Source organism: Marmota marmota, unplaced genomic scaffold, assembly GCF_001458135.2.
Source record: "Marmota marmota marmota unplaced genomic scaffold, marMar, whole genome shotgun sequence".
NCBI classification, from domain to species: Eukaryota; Metazoa; Chordata; class Mammalia; order Rodentia; family Sciuridae; genus Marmota; species Marmota marmota.
In genome coordinates, this window is record NW_026000221.1 from 10520804 (window position 1) to 10544071 (window position 23268).

A 23268-nucleotide genomic window follows, 5' to 3' on the forward strand; every position below is an offset into this window, starting at 1 on the left:
TTAGACAATAACTGTTCAGGCATTAGGTATACCTATACAGTTAACAGTTCCTAAATTACTACACATACCAGGAATGTGCAGTTTCCTTTCCTACTTCAAAGCATCACCTAGTGATCTTGTTAAAATGAAATTTTTTAGTAGTTCTGAGGTGGGAACTGAGATTATACATTTCTAAGCTCCCAAATGATACAATGCTACTACTGGTCCACGGACCACAGTTTGAGAAGGAAAGCAGAGCACATCCTTTCACATTCTGCTACTGTACACTTATCTCTACACAATTTATTATATTTCAAAATAAAAATTCCTAAATTTAAGGAACTACATTAGAACAAATGATTTGTGACATATAATCGCAAATTTCAGTAAATTCTAAAATAAAATTAAATACAGATTTTTAAATTAGAATATGCTAGATTAAGCATAATATATTGAATTAGAATGCAGAAGATACAGATTCTACTACAAATTCTCCATTTAACTGGGTCATTTATTGCTGGTCGGTAGCTTCCACATTTTTGAAATCTGAGGAGTAATCTTTAAGATTCCTTCCAGTTCAAAAATTAATATAATTATATTATTACTTGCCAAGGGATTTGAGAATTTCTCCCAATAAGAGAAGTAAGATCACAGTTAAGAACTGAATAAAGAACAAATGGAAGAAGCACAGGAAATTCCATGCCTAGAATTCTGATAACCATTTTTAAATTTTTATTTATATATATATACCATAGTGCCTACCACATCCTATTTATCACCTAGACACATACAACAAAATAAACGCAAATGTGTTCAAGCTAACTCCACTTCTATCTGTAAATACTACCTACAGGTTCAGAAATCGCCCTGATTGCCTATGAAGAATACAAAACACTATAACAAATGAACCAGAAAACTCTAGAAAGTACAAATATGTCAACAAATTTAACAATGGTATATAAATTATAAAGTAAATCACTGATATGGGAGGCCTTTGGTATTATGGATTTAACATTCAACTGTTCTAGCTGTATCACAAGGTCACTAAAGTTTTACAATTACGTATTTTGCCATGGCACTAATATAAGGATGATACTGGAAACTACAATACAGAAGTCATTTAACAAACACCTAGTACAACAGGCTACTCAAAATCTATATGTCAATGAGGCAGCACTGCTCTCTACTTTTCCAGAATCTTTTACATTATCAACTCAGTTGAAGTGGGAAAAAAATATAAAAACCTTCTTTTGATGTGGAAAAAGGGGTATTAAAAAGTAAACCAACCCCCCAATGCTGATAGAAATATTAAAAGAAAATAGCTTTGTATGAAACAAAAAGGACAATAATGAATTTGGCAAGAGATCAAATATGTAACATAAACTAGTCCATAATAACTATATGTGGACAAAAGAAAAAGTTGTCATGAAAATCCCTTATCCAATGTGTGCTCCCAATAGTACTCTGCTTAGCAAGTGAGAAATTACGCTTTAGTAGATGTCGTTAAGGCAGCAAAGCAAGGATATGCAAATACTCCGTGGAAATATATTCATGAAGAAAGCCAGGGACTCTGCAAACATTTCCATACTCACCTTGGATTTATTTCTAGCAAATGTCAAAAGTCTCGTGTGTTACATTCCTCTGAGGGAAGAGATTCACTGACAAATGGTCTGAATATGTTCAAAGTCCAGATTAAAAGGAGGCTAAATTAATAGGTTTGAATTACAATTCTTTCATTCCTTAATTATGTAAGTATGAAGTTCACATATGGTTACTTGCTTATTAGAAGAAAAAAAAATATTTTTTTTTTCTATAAAGAAAGCAATACAGCAAGCTGTGGTGGCACGGCCCTATAATCCCCGCTACTTGAAAGGCTGAAGCAGGAGGATTTCAAATTTAAGGCCAGCCTAGGCAACTTCAGTGAGACCCTTTGTCAAAACAAAATTTATTAAGAAGGGCTAGGGTGTACCTCAGTGGTACAGCATTTACCCAGCATGCCCAAGACCCTCAATTCAATCCCTTCCCCTAAAACAAGAACAACACTCTAGACTTTAATATTTGATGCTAATTTTTGTTTTCTTTCCAACATTTTTCACTTATGTATTTGGAGTAAAATTTTTATCCTATTATGGAAACAAATGAGTCAATTAAATTAAGAGCAACAGCTAAGATCAATCTATGAAAAAACAGATGTAAGGTTATATGTGTACTGAAAATGGGATAAAAAGATAACAAATCGCATTTAGGAATAAAATCTAATTGATTTTTACTACAATGTTTATAAATTTTGAAAAATTAGACAAAAATTCATTTTATTTCTTGCTTTGTAACACTATAAAATAATTATTTTAAAATTTATATGGAGCACTAACTTTAATTCAACCAAGGAATGTATAAGCAAGCATATACCTTGATTTCAAATAAACAATTAATATGTAGCAGACTATAGTATCTAGAGAGTCTGTTGTCTGCCCAGACACCTGTTTAAGTCACCTTTCTGATAACAACAGCTCATGTACTCTGAGGAACTTCCTAATTCAGGCAGTTCTGTTAATATCATTCTCCATCAACCCTAACTGCAGGGATATCCAGGATTCTACTGTGGGAAAGAGAAATCATCTTTGGATTAGGCCAAATTAAAACAGGACTAATCTGCTGCATCCTACAGACAACTTCCAATATAAGGTGAGAAGTCCATTCATAAGAGAAAAACAGATTAACACAAAAGAAAGCAAACCTCAAAAACAGAGCTGTTTGATAACCAGATCTAGCACAGCTTGAGACATTTCTAGCTACTTGGAGCTTCCCAGGTATATGACCTATATAATACTTCCTTTCATGTTTCAGTTAGTTAAAGTTGAATTTCTGTCAATTACACATGAAATAGTCATTTTTTTTACTTATTTGTGTCTATTAAAGCAGGGCCCTAACAATGTCTATTATGTAATAAAATAAATTAATTTTTCTTCCTAAAAAATTGGAAAATAGGGCTACTAATGAACTGAATATTGTCATACACTAAAAATCATCACATATAAATGAGTAATGTTTCAAAACTTAGACAATGTTTAAAATGAACTAATTTTAAGTGTTACACAAGATAGTTCAGAACTCACTGTAAAAACCATAACAATTATCAGTATCATTTTACAATTGTATCGATGTCTAAAAATAAGTCTACACTTACTTCAAAAACCAATACTTTTTTCAACTCAATTTATCTATTTTTCCATTTATATACATTCATACATCACTTAACCAATAGGAATTCATTCTTAAAAATGAATCATTAGACTATTTTGTTTATAAACACTGTGTGAAGGCTGGCATATGTGAGATACCCAGTGGTGAGCTCCTGCCTAGCATGCACAAGGCCCTACATTCAATCCTCAGTACAGAAAAAAATCAATGTAAACACTGCATAAACATCAAAGAATGCACATAAGACAGCCATGATGTCACTAGGCTGATACAATCTTATAAGACTGCTGTTCTATATACAGTCTGTCATTGACATTCAAGGGTACTTAATTACTATTCTTGAAACTTTTCTGTAAGTTTCAAGTTATTTCAACATAAAAGTTTACAACTTGGTATGGTTAAGAACACAAGCCTTGGTCTAAACTAAGCAAGTTTACATTGCAGCTATAAAAGAGACACAAAATAAAAAGTAAGTTTTAAGATCTCTGTGTCTCAGTTTTCTCAGCTGTTATCTATGTTTCCTCAACAGATATTAGTTCATAGGATCTGAAGAAACAGTAAATTAATTAATATATATAAAGCACTTGGAATTGGGACTGGCCCATTCAAAGCACTCAGTTCAGCAGCTACTTTCTAAAACTGTTTAGAACTTATTTAAGTATTATCTAAAAACTATGTCAGCATTTTGGTCAAAGGGAATCAAAGAACTTGAGATAAAAACTTCAGAAGTCAGGGTTTCATTGTTATTCACTAAGTGCATAGCTTGTATGCACCAACAGCAGAGCAGATGAAAACTACTGGGAATTCAAAGATAACATCATTAAAAATACATAAGGACCGAAGTTTTTCATTCATATTTTTTCAGCATATACAGCTCAAGTATACCAAAAAGAATGCATAAAATGCAGTTAATAAAATTAAAAACAATAATGAAATATTTATTGACTAGAGACTATATATTTTTATATTCATAGAACATGAACAAAAATCTATCATGTATTTTTCCACACAGAAATCATAAACTTATTCAAAATACTGCATCCAAAGTTCTTGATCATAATTTAACAAAATCAGAAATAAAAATAAAAGAAAAAATATTATTATACTTGGTGATTAAGAACTCATTGATAATCCACAGATTAAAAGAAATCAAGATAATAAATTATTTCAATGCTATAGATAGAACAGTTCAGCCCAAAATGATAGGATGCAATGAAAAGTTAAACTAAGAAGAAATATTGCAGCCTTCCTTCTCTTTATCATTAAAGAAGGAACTAGAAACTTTAACAAAGGAACTTAGTTATTATAAAAAGATCAGATTTGCTGGAGGTAGGCACATGCCTGAAATACCAATTGCTTGGGAGGCAGGAGGATCTTGAGTTTGAGGCCAGCCTGGGCAACTTAGTGAGACCTGGTTTCAAAATAAAAAGGGATGGGGATATAGCTCATTGGTGAAGCACCTCATGTTCAGGCCCCAAAACCACCACCAAAAAAAGAAAAAGTTGGATGGCTTAAACAACAGACATTTATTTCTCACAGTGCTGGAGGCTGGAAAATCTGATTGGGGTACCAGTATGCTCCAGGTCCTAGTGAGAGCTGTCTTTCTAGTTTGCAGATGAAGTCTTCTTGCTGTATCCTCTTATGGAAGAGAGAAAGAGAGGGACAGGGTAAAGAGATACATATTTTATGTCTCTTATTTTAAGGGCACTAATTCCATCATGAGGGCTCCATGCTCACGACCTAACTATCTCACAAAAGCCCCATGTCCAAATGCTATCACATTGGGAGTTGGGGTTCTAACTTATGAGTGTGATAAGGGAGGATCAAAATTCAGACCACAGCAATACCTGAAGTTCAAATCTTAAATGATGCTGGGAAAACTGTACATCCTATAAATTAAAAATAAAAATATGCCCTATCTCTTGCCATATACAAAAAGCAATTCAAAATGAATTAAAGACTTAAATATAAGATCCAAAATTATAAAACTACTACTAGATGAAAACAGGGGAAATGTTTCACAAAATTGGTCTGGACAAAGATTTTCTGAATAAGATTTCAAAAGCACAAACAGAGGCAAAAATAGACAAATAGGATTACATCAAACTGAAAAGCTTCTGTACAACAAAGGAAACAACAGAATGAAGAAATAACCTATACAATGAGAAACAATATTTGCAAATGGTGCATCTAACAAAAGGAGTTAATATCCAGAGTATATAAGGAAACTAAGCAACTCCATGGGGAAAAAAAAAGAATCCAGTCAAAATTCCCAAATAACATTTGTGAAAAGAAGATGTACAAATGAACAATAAGTACATGAAAAAAAGCCCAAGATCACTAACTGGAGAACAGCAAATCACAACAGATGTAACCTCACCTCAATTAGAATGGCTATTATCAAAAAGACAAAAAGTAACAAATGTTGGTATGTATATGGGGGGAAGGCTACTCCTATACACTAGGTGGAAATGTAATTACTAGAGCCTTTATGGAAAACAGTATGGAGGCTCTGCAAAAAAACTAAAATTAGAATTATCATGTGATCCAGCAATACCACCACTACCTATTATAACCAAAGGAAAGGAAATCTGTATGTTGGAAAGTTATCTGTACTCCCAGGTTCACTGCAGTACTATTCATAATAGCCAAAATATGGAAGTAATAAAAGAGTCCATCATTAGATGAATGGATAAAGAAAATGGTGTGTGTTTCTTGGGATACTGTTCAGCCATTAAAAAAAAAGAACAAAATTGTGTAATTTGCAGCAACATGAATGAACGTGGAAATCATGGTAAATAAGCAATATAAGCCAGGCACAGAGAGAAAATACCACATGATCACACTCGTCTATGGAATCTAAAAACAGCTGAACTCATAGAAGCAGACAGTAAAGTAGTGGTCACCAGAGACTGGGGAAGAAAAAAGAGATGGAAGGAGGGAGAAGAGATGTCAATGAATAAATTTACAGTTAGCAGAAATACATTCTGGTCTTTATTGCACAATAATCAACAATAATGAATGGTATATTTCAAAATAGCTATAACAATGATTTGAATGTTCTCACCACAAAGAAATAAAATAACAAATGTTTGAGGTAAAGGATATGCTAAATACCTTGATTTAAATATTACACAATGTATACATGTATCAATACATCACATGTAATACATAAATATGTACAATTATTTTGTGCCAATTGAAAATAAAACTAAAAATTAAAAATAAAACTGACCAAGATAGAAATTAATAATAAGCCAATCCCAAAAAACCAAAGGCTAAATGTTCTGTCTGATATACAAATGTTAACAACAAAGGGTATGGGGAGAAGAGAAGTTCAGTGGATTAAATGAAGGGGAATGAAGGGAAGGGAGGGGAGAACAACAACAGGAAAGACAGTGGAATGAATCAGGCATAACTTTCCTACATTCATATATGAATATACCATCAGTGTAATTCCCATCATGTTCAACCACAAGAACAGAATCCTAATTAGAAAAAGTTATACTCCATGTGTATATAATATGTCAAAATACTCTCTACCATCATATATATCTAAAAGGAACAAATAAAAAAAGAAAAAAATTAATGAAATGAAAATAAAGTATCCATTATAAACTATCTAAAATCTTACTTTTTATTTTACTTTTTAATTGTAGATGAACATAATAACTTTATTTTATTTTATTTTATTTATTTATTTATTTGGTGCTGAGGATGGAACCCAGTGCCTCACATGTGCTAGGCAAGAGCTCTAACACTGAGCCACAACCCCAGCCGAAATCTTACACTTTTTAAAACTCAAAAAATAAAGAAACTTCTCCTAACTCTTCATGGAAAAATTATTCGTATGTGTGTGCACACAAGTGTATGTGTGTGTGATTAAAAACAAAAAACAGATTCCAGAGAAATTAAAATAATTATTTAAGAATATATGTTAGTATACAGCAACTAATGTACTAACTTAGAAGAAAAACAGAATTCCTTAGAGAAATATAAAAGTTATTAAGAAAACAGATCCAAATACAAGTAAAAAGCTTGAATAATTACCACAAAAAAGTATGAGCTCAAAAGAGTTCATTCCAAGAACAATTGAATGGCTCAATATTAGAAAATATATCATCATAAATAATTACATCGAAAAATTAAAGAATAAACCATGTGATTATAATAATGAGTAACAAAAAGTATTTTGTTAAAAAATTTAGTCATTCCTGGGCTGCTGTTATGGCTCAGTGGTAGAGTGCTTGCCTAGCACATGTGAAGCACTGGGTTCAATCCTCAGCACCACAAAAAAATAAATAAAATAAAAGTATAAAAAAATACAATAGCACTATTAAAAAATTCAATCATTCCTAATGAGAACTAGGTAATTTAGTGAGTAAATTAAAGTATTTAAGTATAATCTTAATGAAAAACATTATATATACATAAAAATAATCCTGGAATACTTCTCTGATTAAATGTCTAAGAGACTTTTTTTTTTCCCCTAGTAATGAGGATCAAATCTAGGGCCTCATGCATGCTAGCCAAGCACTAGGCCACTAACCTTTATCCCTAACCCTTTTTGTTTAGAAACAGCGTCTCACTAAACTGCCAGGCTGGCCTCAAACTTGCAATCCTCCTATCTCAGCAGCCCAAATTGCTGGGATTACAGGTATGTGTCATTATACGAGACTCTTAATATACAAATGCCTATATTCCTATATGACTATAGGAATTGAAAAGGGATGACAAATTTGGAATCATATATATGTATATATACATGCATATATACACACACATAAACGTATTCAAATACACAAAGCACATGTAATCAATTCTACCACTTTCCTCTAGATTAACACATATAAATGCCACTAAATTAATATATTAAAATGTATGTATTGCTTCACAGAAAATATAAATAATATACATAATTATACATTTGTATTTATTTTCTGTCAAAACACTAGTTTTACCTGTTTAGGAAGTCGGAACAAGGAATTTTTATAGAAAATATCCTTAGCCTGGCTCCATGTACCATCAATGATGATGATTGTAGAAGGATAAACAGGAGAATCTAATATAAATTCTTCCAAATCTGTAGCTTCAGCCCCTGGATATAATATTAATGTACTAGACTTCCGGCAGACAGTTGAAAGTTCAACATCTCTAAAAAACAATATATTTAAATTATCTTTATTAGCTGTGGGGAAAACAAAAGTTTTATGATATTTATTGAATTCCTAATAAAAGTTCCTCTCTACCTAGTTATTTATCTAATCAAATAAAAATACTAATTAGTTCATAAAATATAGGTTAAGTGTCTCACAATTTTGTGTACTCTACTGATTCGTTAGCCACAATTCTACCAGCCTCCCAATCTTCACTACTCTTCTCCATCTAGACTTTTCTATCCAATTGCCAAGGGCATAATTTTAACCCTCCCAAAGAAAGATCTGTGTAGAAAAGAAACATCTTAAATTGCCCTAAAATTCATTTACCTTTCTTCACTAAAGCGACGACCAATCTTTACTTTACACTTGTCCTGGGGGAGGCATGCTGCTAGGAGAGGAACTGTCCGCAACACTTTGTTTTCCTTTAATGAAAAAAATTAATGGAGACATAGATTTTTTTACTTAAACACACTTTTAAAACATTTATAATGAGGCAGGGGCTGAGGCTAGAGCTCAATGGTAGAAAACTTGCTTAGTATGCATAAGGCCCTGGTTTCTATTCCCAGTACTACAAAAAAAAAACAATGGTCTGGATTGTAGCTCAATGGTAGAGTGCTTACCTAACACACATGAGGCCCTGGGTTTGAGCTCAGTACCACATAAGAATAAATAAATAAAAATAAAGGTAATATGTCCATCTATAACTAAAATAACAAAAAAAGTTTTTTTAATTATGAACATTTGATTTATAACTTTACATATAATTTTCATAAATCTTTTACTACAGACCACAGTTTAATAAGAGGTAAAAATTTCTCTGATACATCAGCACTTAGCATAATATAAGTGTATCTTTTTAATGTATGTAGATATGTTTTTATTCTATGTAGATATGTTCATAGGTTTACTTATCCAATAAAATAATATCAATCTATATAATAGGATTATGAAAAACATAAATTTGTGTTTAGATAAACTGAATTTTTTTTTGGCAAGGATTTAATTTCAATAATAACTACATTCTGTACTATATCAGCTTGAACATAACCGCCCAGATCTTTATGACTGGACAGCAAGAAAATACTCAAAAAACAAAACAATGGGGCATACCAAATGGTCACAGAAGCCCATCTTAAAGAGTTCCAGATGCTCTGACTGCAAATTGGTGCAGCCAATATAGAAAGCAGTATGGAGATTTCTTGGACAATTGGGAATGGAACCACCATTTGACCCAGCTATCCGTCTCCTTGGTCTATACACAAAGGACTTAAAAACAACATACTACAGGGACATAGCCACATCAATGTTTATAGCAGCACAATTCACAATAGCTAAACTGTGGAACCAACTTAGATGCCCTTAAATTAGATGAATGGATAAAAAAATGTGGCATATATACAAAATGGAATATTACTCAGCAATAAAAGAGAATAAAATCATGGTAAATGGATGGAGTTAGAGAAGATAACGCTAAGTGAAGTTAGCCAAGTCCAAAACACCAAATGCCGAATGTTTTCTTTGATATAAGGAGGCTGATTCATAGTGGAATAGGGAGAGGGAGCATGGGAGAAATAGACAAACTCTAGATAGGGCAGAGGGGTTGGAGGGGAAGGGAGGGGGCATGGGGTTAAAAATGATGGTGGAATGTGATGATCATTATTATCCAAAGTACATGTATGAAGACACAAATTGGTGTGAATATACTTTGTATAGAACTAGAGGCATGAAAAAAATGTGCTCTATATGTATAATAAGAATTATGATGCATTCCACTGTCATATATAAATAAAAAAGTTTAAAAAAAAGAGCTCCTGATGCTCAAAATGGAACAATTTGAAAAAATAAATAAATAACATAGTATTCGACTATAAAGCGAAGTATAATATGGACTAGAATGATATAAATGATTGAATAAATAAGTAAATAGGGGAGAAAAAAACAAATTTTCCTTACAGTACAATTCCAAATAATAAATGTAAATACTCCCCACTCCAAAAAGTGAAGCTGTCTCCCTCCCATTTCAATGTGGACTAGAATTATAGCCTTGCTTCCAAAGAATAGAGAGAATGGAAACAGAACCAAATAACTTTGAAGAGGAGAAATCTAGTGACTGATTCTGAAAATTCCATTCATTTAGCCATCATCAGTGATTTTTTTCCAATATTCTAGCCTTCAACATTGGGAACCACCTGTCTTGATACCACAAGAATTCTATCTTAAATCCTGTTAAGACAGATGTTTAACTATGTTATTTCATAACACACTTTCCTCCTTAACATCACTGTGAGTTTTTGACATAGATTTAGTCACTTTCTAAAGTCATTTTCTACATACATATATACCTGCTCTTAAAAATGCTCTATCCTATCACCTCTATATAATCTCCATCAAGTCTTCTTTTCCCAAAGCCCCCTTCTGAGCCTATCCAAATGCTTTTTACTCACTTTTTTATGGGACATTCATCAAATTGACATCTTTTTACCAAAAATAGTGTCCTGAAGATAAACATAGGCAGCCCGGAATTACTAAATTACAGAAAGACTGAAAAGTTACTTTGTTGATAAAGAAAAGCAATATGGGGATATTTGTGTATGCATATAATACATATGTAGCATGCACTATTTTGGATGGATCATCTAAACTGTGGATTAACTATGGTTAAAAAAAATTTAAGAGATTTGAAATATATTAAAATTTCCACCAGTTAATGAAAACACCTACATTTTAAAAGCCATCTTATGTCTAGAACTACATAATAATTCCTTCTGTAAAAGCCAGATTGTATTTAAGATGTCCTGACTTCCTACAAACTCAGTTTAAGCTTCAGTTTATATTAAATTCATTCATACTATGCAATGAGTAATTTTGTATTAACTAATTAAAAGCTTCCTATAATCTCCTTCCCTCCCCTCTCATTACTGTAGTTAATCAAAGGTTAAAAACATATATATATACAATGGCACAATATAATTGTAACCAGAATAAAAAAATTAATTAAACATCTTTAAATATATCACACATATTATAAAATATAAATTTGCTCTATTCATCTTGAAGAAACTAAAGATTTTTTTTACTTTTTTACTCTGTATGACTAGAATGCCAAAGCTACTTCTACTTTAGCAAGAAAAGACATGAAGAAACATAAGCTATGACCAAAATTTTTAAAGGAAAGATTTTCTTAGCTCTTTACTTACAAAATTACATTTTTCTTCATACAAAAGTTGTTGGAGTTCTAAATGTATACACTAATAAAACCATTTTATGAAACATGTTTCTAAAGCACTTGATTCTATATTATCATATAATATATAAAAAAATTTCTTCAAAAAAAGTAAGCATTTATCAACTACTTCTTCTTGAAATGCTAAAAAGCTGGGAGGGATGAGTATTTATCTCTGTGTTTCCTCTTGTGCACTCATATTCTATCTGAAATAGTATGGTTTATAAAATCTTACCTCTGCTGGATGCTGAATTATGTACAAATGGGTAGAGATGTGCAGAGGGTGTACTGGTAGAAATGGACACAAACATACTTTCTGAGGTCGGCTAAAGAGCAAAAAAGAAAACAACCTGTAAATTTGTAAAATATAATGATATGACGATATCCTAATACTTAAACATAATCCCACTATGTTATATAAAAAGGTTTGCTAAAGCTGTAGTCTTTTCAAAATGAAACACCAAGAATAAACTTAATTACTCAGTCTTTAGACATGAAAACTGGGAAGAGATTTACGTAAATTCTTTATCATTCATACAAATTAAAGTACCTCAAAGAGTCTTCTTAGTGAACGAATACTTTTAAGTCACCATGGACTTTTATTTATGAAGAAACACTTTTTCTAACTTTCACGCTAAATTTACCCTTAATGGCCTCAGTAAAAAGGTCCAATGAGACTAATTTTTTAAATAATAAATTGAACTGAAACATTATGGCCTTTTAAAATGTAGTTTTGAAAAATCTAAATAATTAAATATAACTCTATAGAAATCAAGTTATCTCAATATCTTAAAACCATTAATATTTACCAACTGTGCTCTAAAATTCTATTAAAAGTTGATTGTCTGAAGTTGGTTAAATTCTTAGCCCACACCACTAACACTGATTTAATCCACAAATCTCTGCAATATTTAGAACATTTTTAAGTACAGTATCTAAGCAGAACAATTCTGTTCATGCTGTAAAACATTCCTCTCTCCTCTTATTTACAAATTTCTCTTACTCCAAGAATTTTTGAATTCACTTTAATTATAGTCATATATATTTCCTTTATGCTTCTACTTATATTTCTATTTTAAAACTTGACTACCCTTATGATTTATTTTATTTTCATATATGCTTTTCTCTTTCAGACAATGAACCCTCTAAGAACATGCTTTTCATTTAAGTTTGTATCATCCAGGGTAGTCTTTCTCAAACTTCAGCTTATATCAGAATCACCTAGAGGGCACATTAGACTGCTGAGTCTCACACCTTTAGAGCTTCAAATACAGTAAGTCTGGGAATTTACATCTCTAATAAGTTCCTGGATGGTGCTGATGTTGCCTATGGGGGAAGAATAAGGTCATGAAAGACAAAAAGACCAGTTTGAAATGCAAGTCACTAGAGGTGTCCACCCAAGTGAATTTTTTTTTAATTTAAGTAACTTTGAATTCATTCGTATCTAAATCCTTCCAACTTACCTATACATGCACCTGAGGACTGGCAAAGCCTAATAAATTTTTGTGAGCAGTAGTGAAAAGAAAAACAAACTACAAAGCTGTGGGCAAAGAAATTAACCAGACCATTTTCCTCTACATGAAAATATGACCTTCACTAATTAACTAGTTCTGTTACCCTGGCTATCTGACAACTGTATTGCTAAGCAACACTGTATGTGATTAAAATGATCCAACTGGTAGACAGCATATAAACTGGAGAATTATAAAGTGATGGGGATACCTTACTTTAAGCTTCCCTAAATTAGGACCCTAGAAATTTGCTAGAGAGTTACAGGAGATATTGGCTCCTGGAAAATAGCAATGTAGGTTCCCATTACTGATCAGTGTGGAAAATCATCTTCCAACTCATGGACCTCTATGCTAGACTGCCACAAGAGAAAAGAACCAAGGCTGCTCCAATGCAAGCTGTTGCTTTTGTCCTATATGTTATATTTCTGGCAACATATGTGGTCTATAGTTTTGTTAAGCACCTGCTGCCAGGTGCTTTGCTTGGCATCCTATCCCAGATATCTACAGAGTTTAATGCATTTTGTGGTCTTTGCACCAATGCCCCTTTCTAAAATAGTGTCTCTTCTCCCACTATTACCCTCAATCTCCTTACCCTGATTTTTCTTCATAATGTTATCATTATTTGGCATTATATCATCAGGATGTATGTTCTCTTTCCTGCAATGTATGTTACAGGAGAACAAGAAATTGGCCTACCTTTCTCACTGCTATATTCCTAGCATTAGTAGAGTAGGCTCTCAAAAACATTGTTGAACACAGGAAGGAATATCTCTACATTCCCTCTTACCTTCACATTGGGATGCATTTCTCCTACAACACAATTTCCTATCCTATACTTTTATTTTCTTCCATAACAAATTTTGATCTCTCTTCCATGTCCTCTATAGCACTTGCGCAATTAGTTTGTAATATAAATGAAATCCAGACTGTAAGGTTTCCCTATTATATTTTGTAATCATTTTAACAAGTGACAGTCTATAAGAGGCAAAATTATTTGCTGAAGAAAATATTTACTAAAGAAAAACACAAGCACTTTATGTGTAACAGTGTTAAATGTGATTTAAGCTAAAATTAATAGCTTTGGCTAATGTTTTGATATTTTCATAAAATATCATTACCTATTTTCTCTAAAGCATATCTCTTTTATTAACCTAATTTTAATTAAAATTACTATAATAAAATTATAATTCTTTAAAACACTTTATTTTTTCAACTAACTTCATATTTAGCAAGTTACTTTATAACCAGAACTTGTGCTTGTTACCTTAATATTAATCCTTCTCATGCTTTCCTCCTCTACATGCTCTGCATGCATTATCATAGTGAACAGGTCTCCAACTATTAAACCATCTCTTACTAAACTAGTAAATAAGTGCAGAGTAATTGCTAACCTCATTCTAGAATCTTTTTTCAAAGAACAAAAATATCACCCAACACCCAAACACAACTCAAAGTTTTAAATATTACAAATGGAAAACAGACTAAATGACTTTAAATGCAACAAATTTTTATTCTAATATTTACTATACATCTAACCACATGCCTGACATTAAGTGCTTGAGACAATAAGCAAAGACTCCTGCTATTATGGAGCTTATTTGTTCTCACTCTGCCAGAAAGAATTTTCTGAACACTCTTTGCCTCCTATGAACTATTATATTTGACAGGTAACTAACAATCACAAACTTCACACCTAAACAGACTATCAGTAAATAAAGAGCATTCATTCTAAAATAAAAATCAAGTTACTTCTAGGATTTCTATAGTTCTTTTTTTTTTTTTTTTTTTTTTACAATTTTCTATAGTTCTAAGGAGTTAAAAAGAAATCTAAAGAAACAAAAACTGGTCAGTAGATAGAGGGTTGATGAATAACTACCAAAATGTGTCACTGACAATGTCATTGTCTTGGGCATGTCCCACATTTCCAAAGTACTTGATAAAACTACTAACAATGAGACACCAAGAACGTTCTAGGGAATAATTACTGAATACAAGCAAATATAAAAATGTAATCATCAATGTCTAGTTTTTGAGCTAATTTATAACAGAATGGCCAAAATAAGAACTGAAGTTTTCCATCCACTACATTTACAGGGTTATAAATGTATTTTAAATAATGTTTTTCTACTCACTAGAGTTTATGTTATTCAAAATCTATACAACACAATTAATGCTAATTATATTCTTAAAATATAATGGAAGCTTCAAACAATTTCCCTAAGGGAATTTTATAAAGTAAGTTTTTTTCTTCTTTTCTCATTAAATATGTAGAAATGAATAAGATTGACTTGCCGTGTACTCAATACAAGGGTAATCTGTCACTCTGAGCATGCACTCTATGACAGCCTGTGGGATAATAAAATTATATCTGACATACAACTAGAGATGCTGGGACCCACAAAATCATCTTTGTGGACTGGGGTTGTGGCTCAGTAGTAGAGTGCTTATCTAGCATGTGTGAGGCACTGGGTTCAATTCTCAGCACCACTTATAAATAAATGAATAAAATGAAGGTCCATCAACAATTAAAAAATATATATATAAAATAAATCATCTTTGTAAAGCTTAAATTTCATACATAATATTCACTGAAAGATTTTTCCTCATAAGTACTGATTTTAGCCAAGATAATCTCACATAAATAAACTTTAAAGATTAGTAATTAGATGCATAATTACTACTTTAAAGGATTTCTTTTATCCACTCAACAAAAGCAAATGTAGAACCCAGAAAAATAGTGCATCTCAAATTTTCCAGGATGCAATAAATTTTTATAATCCCAACAAAGTGAAAAGACAAAGAACAAAAAGTTGTATGCTTTTTCATTGGGTTAGTTGAATATCTACACTGCATTACACATAAAAATGGCAACAGCTTTCTATTTTTAATAGGCTTTGGAAAAGAAAATACCACAGTGCCCTCTGCTGTCTTTTAAAGAAACCAAGATGATCCTTAAGATAAATGCTAATTTTTAAATTTCTGAAATTACTTACTCATCATAACCAATGAAAAAAGAAAGATCTTCATAAATTGTTAATATAATATTATAATGAATTTTCATTTCACAAGTCAAAGAAAAGTAGGTAACATCTTCCATGTTTGACTGCTTCATGTAAAAATAACAATATACCACTCCCAATTTATTTTAAATTAGATTCATAAATTTATCTTACAACTGACTTCAGGAGTGAAGGAAAGACAGACTTAAAAGGAAAAAAAATCACTGTTGTAAAATAGGTAGTAATTTTATAACAATAAATATCTTTAGATGAGAGTTTCAGAGACCTGTGCCCTAGAAAGCATGACTAGAGCAGTGGAGAAATCAGCAAGATCATCTAAACTGTAGATTTATATCTTTCTGCTGCTAACAATGAATCTTACCCTAATTATATATAGTGCTTTTTTTATAACTTTATGTATTTATTTGTTTATTTATTTTTATGTGGTGCTGAGAATCAAAACCAGTGCTTTATGCCACTACCTTCACAGTGCTTTGAAGTCACTAAGAATAATAATAATAATACATAATACTATGATTATTTAGCACTTTAAATCATTTATTTCATCATCATTTATTCCTTCTTAGTATCTATTTTTTTATATAAGCCACATCATCAGTATGTAATAAATGCATGTAATTATAAATACAAGTATACATATTAGAAATGTAGCCTACTATTTTTATTCAATTGTGGTATGTCATCAAAATAATCTTTACTACTGGCCTGGAAATAAGCTTGTTCTTATACTGGATCTATAATTAAGGAAAGTTTCTGTGAGTGTTATTCTAATTAAAGAAATCTTCAGAGATGCCAGATGTCTGCTGACCAAAATTCTTGCATCCAGAGAGATGACCATATTCAGCAGCTAAAAAAACTGTAATGAAAAATGACAAATCAACTGAGAATCTTACCATCATCAGGTATATTCATTTATCCTATGATTTACTACTTAGTAATTTTTCTCTAACATTTAATTCACTATAATCCCAGCAGAAACAATTTCTTCATCATTCCATGCGATCCTAACTGTACATTACTGGGAACTAGATATGGAATAAATAATGAGTGAATGGATAAAGAATACCCACATGATTTACTACCTTGTTTTTGTTTTGTTTGCAGTGCTGAGGATTAAACCTTTTGCTCTGCTACTGAGTTACATATAAATTATAAATCTTACCCTAATTATATACATTGCCTTTCTTTTATAACTTTATTTATTTGTTTGTTTGCTTGTTTATAAATTAAGATCTACAGCAGAAATCTATGCTGCTTACCCACTGGCCAGCGAAAGGGAACAACATGAATATACATATTTATAAGCAAGAAATCAAAAAGGTATTTTACAGAAAATAACACTAATAAACATTTTCATTTTGCTCATTATTTCATCCCCTTCCCATATCTAAGAACTATCTGTGTTTTAAAATATAGATTTATGTGGATAATTTATTGGGAGAGCATTTAGCTTAATGTTATATAAATGTCCATTCCCACAAAAGAATATAAAAAGAATTGAGAATTTTCCTTGGCATAAAGATAGAGAAAATATATTAAGATTTAGGTTGGGGTTAGTATATACATAAAAGAATATAATATTGCTATGAATAATCCATGGATTTTGATGGCCTCCCCCCCCCAAAAAAAAAGCGAATTTCACCAATCCAATATTTATGTACAGCTGATAAGTGAATATTACTGAAAGTCTCAGGATGAAAAAAATCTCCATCATGAGGCAATTTATTTCTGGTGACCTGCAGCATTAACACATATAAAATTATTAACTTGCCTATAGAAAAACTACCCTAATAGTGAAGAAGTTGGATTATTAAAAAACACACCAACTTCATAAATAGTCATGATATTTCACAGAAGGGAAAAGAAGAGGAAAAAGGCAAGGAAAGGAGAAAAGGAGGAGAAGGACTGGCAGGAGAAAAAGTAAAGAGGAAGATCTTAACATTTATTATATACTTTTAGGTGACAAACTATGCTAAATACTTTATCTTCATTTAATTCTCTGTCAAAGGGGGATAGTATCATTGTCCTACTTTACAGATGAAGAAACTAAGACTTAGAGAGGTTAAATAATTTTCCCTCCAAAAAAAAAAAAAAGATAGAGCTGGAATACAGTTGTTTATAGAACATGCCTTTACAATACATTTTATTAATTCCACATCACATACACACTTAATGTTCAATGAAATATTATTTTAATATTTTATTCTAATTTGTTATATAGAAAGCAGAATGCATTACAATTCACATATAAAGAACAATTTTTCATATTTTGGGTTGTATACAAAGTACATTAACACCATTCATGTCTTCATAAATGTACTTAGGGTTATAATGTCCATATCATTCCACCATCTATTTTACAGCCTTGCCCCCTCCTTTCCCCTCTCTCCCCTTTGCCTATCTAGTGTTCATCTAATCTGCCCATGCTACCCCTCCCAACCCCACTATCAATCAGCCTCCTTCTATCAGAGAAAACGTTCAGTATTTGTTTTGGGGGGATTGGCTAACTTCACTTAGCAATATATTCTCCAACTCCATCCATTTACCTGAAAATGCCATGATTTTAATCTCGTTTATTGCTGAGTAATATTCCATCGTGTATATATACCACATTTTCTTTATTCATTCTTCTACTGAAGGGCATCTAGGTTGCTTCCACAATTTAGCTATTGTGAATTGTGCTGCAACAAATATTGATGTGGCTGTGTCCCTGTAGAATGCTGTTTTTAAGTCCTTTGGGTATAGACTGAGGAGTGAGATAGCTGGATCAAATGGTGGTTCTATTCCCAGTTTTCTAAAGAATCTCCAAACTGCTTTCCATATTGGCTGCACCATTTTGCACTCCCACTAGCAATGTATGAGTGTACCTTTTCCCCCACATCCTTGAGAACACTTACTGTTTGTTAGTATTCTTAATAGCTGCCATTCTGACTGGAGTGAGATGAAATCTTAAAGCAGTTTTGATTTGCATTTCTCTAATTGCTAGAGATGTTGAACATTTTTTCATATATTTGTTGATTGACTGTATATCACCTTCTGAGAAGTGTCTGCTCAGTTCCTTGGCCCATTTATTGATTGGGTTATTTGGGGGGGGGGTAGCTTTTTGAGTACTTTATATACCCTAGATATTAGTACTCCACCTGATGTGAAAGTGGTAAAAATTTGCTTCCAAGCCTTAGGTTCTCTATTCACCTCACTGATTGTTTCTTTTGCTGAGAAGAAGCTTTTTAGTTTGAATCATCCAACTTATTAATTCTTGATTTTAATTCTTGTGCTTTAGGAGTCTTATTAAGGAAGTAGGGGCCTAATCTGATATGATGGAGGTTTGGGACCTACTTTTTGTTCTATTAGATGCAACGTCTCTGACTTACTTCCTAGGTCCTTGAGAGAGAGGGGTTTCATTTCATTTTGTTGCATATGGATTTCCAGTTTTCCAAGCACCATTTGTTGAAGAGGCTATCTTTTCTCCAGTGTATGTTTTTGGTGTCTCTGTCTAATATAAGATAAGTATAATTATGTGGGTTAGTCTCTGTGTCCTCTATTCTGTACCATTGGTCTATCAGTCTACTTGGGTACCAATACCATGCTGTTTTTGTTATGACTGCACTGTAGAATAGTTTAAGGTCTGGTATAGTGATGCCACCTGCTTCGCTCTTTCTTACTAAGGATTGCTTTAGCTATTCTGGGTCTCTTATTTTTCCAGATGAATTTCATGACTGCTTTTTCTATTTCTATGAGGAATGTTATTGGGATTTTGATTAGAATTGCATTAAATTTGTATAATGCTTTGGGTAGTATGGTCATTTTACAATATTAATTCTGCCTATGCAAGAACAAGAGAGATCTTTCCATGTCTTCTTTAATTTCTTTCTTTAGCATTCTGTCATTTTTGCTGTAGAGGTCTTTCATCTCTTTTGTTAGATTGATTCACAAGTTTTTTCTTTTTTCTTTTTTTTTTTTTTTTTTGAGGCTATTATAAATGGGGCAGTTTTCCTAGTTTCCCTTTCAGAGAATTTGTCCCTGCTAGTTTGAGCTCTTCTTTTCCTATGTGTATCCCTTTACTTTCTTTCATCTGTCCAATTGCTCAGTTATTTCTAATTTCATTCCATTATGATCGGATAGGATGAAAGGTAGTATCTCTACTTTTTTATATTTACTAAGAGTTGTTTTGTGACATAATATATGGTCTATTTTAGAGAAGGATCATGTGCTGCTGAGAAAAAAATGTGTATTCATTCATTGAAGTATGATATATTCTATACCTATCAGTCTAAATTATTGGTTGTATTATTGAGTTCTATAGTTTCTTTATTGAGTTTTGGTTTGGATGATTATCCAGTGTGAAAGAGGTGTGTTAAAGTCACCGAGAATTATTGTGTTCTGGTCTATTTGACTCTTGTACTTGAAAAGAGTTTGTTTGATCAACATAGATAGAGGCTCCACTGTTTGGGGCGTATAAATTTATTACTGTTATGTCTTGTTGGTGAATGGTTCCCTTAAGCAGTATGAAATGTCCTTGTTTATCCCTTTTGATTAACTTTGGCTTGACGTCTACTTTATTTGATATGAGGATGGAAACCCCTGCTTGCTTCTGCAGTCCATGTGAGTGGTATGATTTTTCCCAACCTTTCACCCTCAGTCTGTGGATGTCTTTTCCTATGAGATAAGTCTCTTGGAGGCAGCATATTGTTGGGTCTTTTGTTTTAATCCAATCTGCCAGTCTATGTCTTTTGATTGGTGAGTTTAGGCCATTAACATTCAGGGTTATTATTGAGATATGATTTGTATTCCCAGCCATTTTTGTTTACTTTTGATATTTTACTTAACTTGGTTTCTCCTTCAATAGTGTAAATTATTTTAACTATTATTTATCATGGAAAGTTTTCATTTCATCATCAAATCTAAAGCTTAATTTTGCTAAATATAAGATTCTTGGTTGGCATCCATTTTCTTTCAGGACTTGATATAAGTTGTTCCAGGATCTTCCAGCTTACAGGGTCTGGGTTAAAAAATCTACATACAATCTAACTGTATGTGTATATGTAACCTGATTCCTTAACATAACAATAATAAATTCATATGCCCCCTATATGTAATCTGATTCCTTTCTCTCGTGGCTTTTAATATTCTCTCTTTATTCTATAGACATTTTCATTATAATGTATCTTGGTGTGGATCTGTTGTGATTTTGTACATTTGGCATCCTGTAAGCCTCTTGAATTTGGTTTTCCAATTCATTCTTCATGTTTGGAAAATTTTCTGAAATTCTTTCATTGAATAGATAGATTGCCTATTCCTTTGGTTTGGAACTCTATGCCTTCCTCTATCCAATAACTCTTAAATTTGGTCTTTTTCATGATATACCATATTTTTTGAATGTTCTGCTCATGGTTTCTTACCATTTTCACTGTGTAGTCTACATTCTTTTCAAGATTATATTGACTTCATGGTCTGAGGTCCTGTCTTCCAACTGGCCTAATCTGTTGGTGATGCTTTCAATTAAACTTTTAATTTGGTTTATTGTTTCTTTCATTTCAAGGATGTGTTTGTTTTAGAACCTCTATCTCCGTATTGATGCAATCTTTTGCTTTGTTTATGTAGCTCTTTGTCAAAATGATCTTTTTCAGCCTGTATTTGCTCTCTTATATCATCCTTTAATTCGCAGAACATTTTAAACATGTACATCCTGAACTCCTTCTCTGTAATTTCTTCTGCTGAGCTGGCCATGGATTCTAATAATGTGGCATCTTAATATGTTTGGGGCACTTTCTTCCCTTGTCTTTTCATATTGCTTGTATGTCTTCCCTTCTAGCACTGTGGATCTGAGGTGTTACTGTTTATACCTTAGAGGCTTATAGTGCCCTTGTAGGGATCCAATACCTCGCCTTTCAGGTGAAGGACAATATTATCAGATCCTAATATAACAGTATACACCCTAAAAACAAATGTTTGCTATTAAGATGTTTATAGTTTAGGCACAGTATATAGAAATGGTGAACTGAATTACCATCTACAATACATCAGGTTTGCAAAAGGGTTTACAGTTCCTGATGGTGGACAAAGGACTAGGGGTAAGGAGTAGGATGAAATGCTGAGGAGATAGGAGATGAGGACATAGAGTTAATGTATCTTAGGAAGTGTGAAAGAGAAATCTAGAGAGGAAGATTAGTAGCAGAAGAAGGGAATGGAAGTAATTTTGGGTTTACAAGAAAGTGGGAAGACAGTAGAGTACATAAAACAAACACATACTATATATTAAGAAAAAATGTTAAAATAGTAGAAATTGGTGGGATAAAAGAAAAAAAAGAATATACAACACAGCTGTAATATACTATTCAGAAGTCCCAGTCCTCAAAATCTTAATTCATGCAAAATACTTGGTTTTGCATATGTTGGGGATGTGAGGGCGAGAGAATAGAGAGAGAGAGAGGAGAAAAAAATCTTGAAGGAAAAAACAGGATTATTTTGTTTGGAAATCTATATCTTTCCTGCTTCCCTTCTCATCCAATAGGTGGGGTTGTCTGTTGTTAGCTGGTCTCCGCCCTCAGAATGGTGAAGGTAACCAGGGTGTCATTGTGCTGGTGTAGCAAGACTGCTGAGGAGAGGGGAGTTAGAAACTGGGTACCTGGCCAGCTGGAGTTCCAAACTGGGTGTCCCCCCCCCGAAGATGGTGATGAAGGTGACCCAAGATAGAGGTGCCTGCTTTCAGCAGTGGGCTGTCAGGTCATGTTGGGGGAACCGAGCAATGGCATTGGACGATGAGTTCAGAGACGAGCTCTGTGGTGTACAATGTGTGGCTGTCAGCTGACTTCGGAGCCTATGAGAGGTTGCAGGTAGGGTACTGCACGAAGTTCTGCTGCTGCAGAGTCCCAAGATGGTAGCAACCAGGGGAGCCCCACAATGGTAGATGGGGGTCCACATGGGAGTGGAGGCCAGAGTTCCTGCATGTGGGATGCTGCCGGGTGTCCTGAGTGGGAGTGGTGTTGGTGATTTCTGCTCAGGTGGGTGGCCAAAAGTTCTGTGAGGATGTTGATGGTGCCCTCTCAGTTACCCAGTAGTCCTGCATGGGCGAGTAGCTGGGAGACCTACTCTGATGCTGTGGCCTGTAGCCCTAAACGGGCACAGTGACTATGATTCCCACATGGGAGCAGGAATATCATTGGCAGAGAAGCAGT

General features: G+C 32.9%; 1 protein-coding gene across 1 annotated transcript in view; it reads right to left on the bottom strand.

The window, feature by feature from the left end:
• Dtwd2 (DTW domain containing 2) overlaps nt 1–23268 on the bottom strand; it is a 159943-nt gene that overhangs the window by 100441 nt on the left and 36234 nt on the right. The window contains 3 exon segments of the mRNA XM_015488608.2: nt 8142–8334; nt 8667–8761; nt 11798–11888. Coding sequence (XP_015344094.1) covers nt 8142–8334; nt 8667–8761; nt 11798–11888 — 379 coding nt within the window.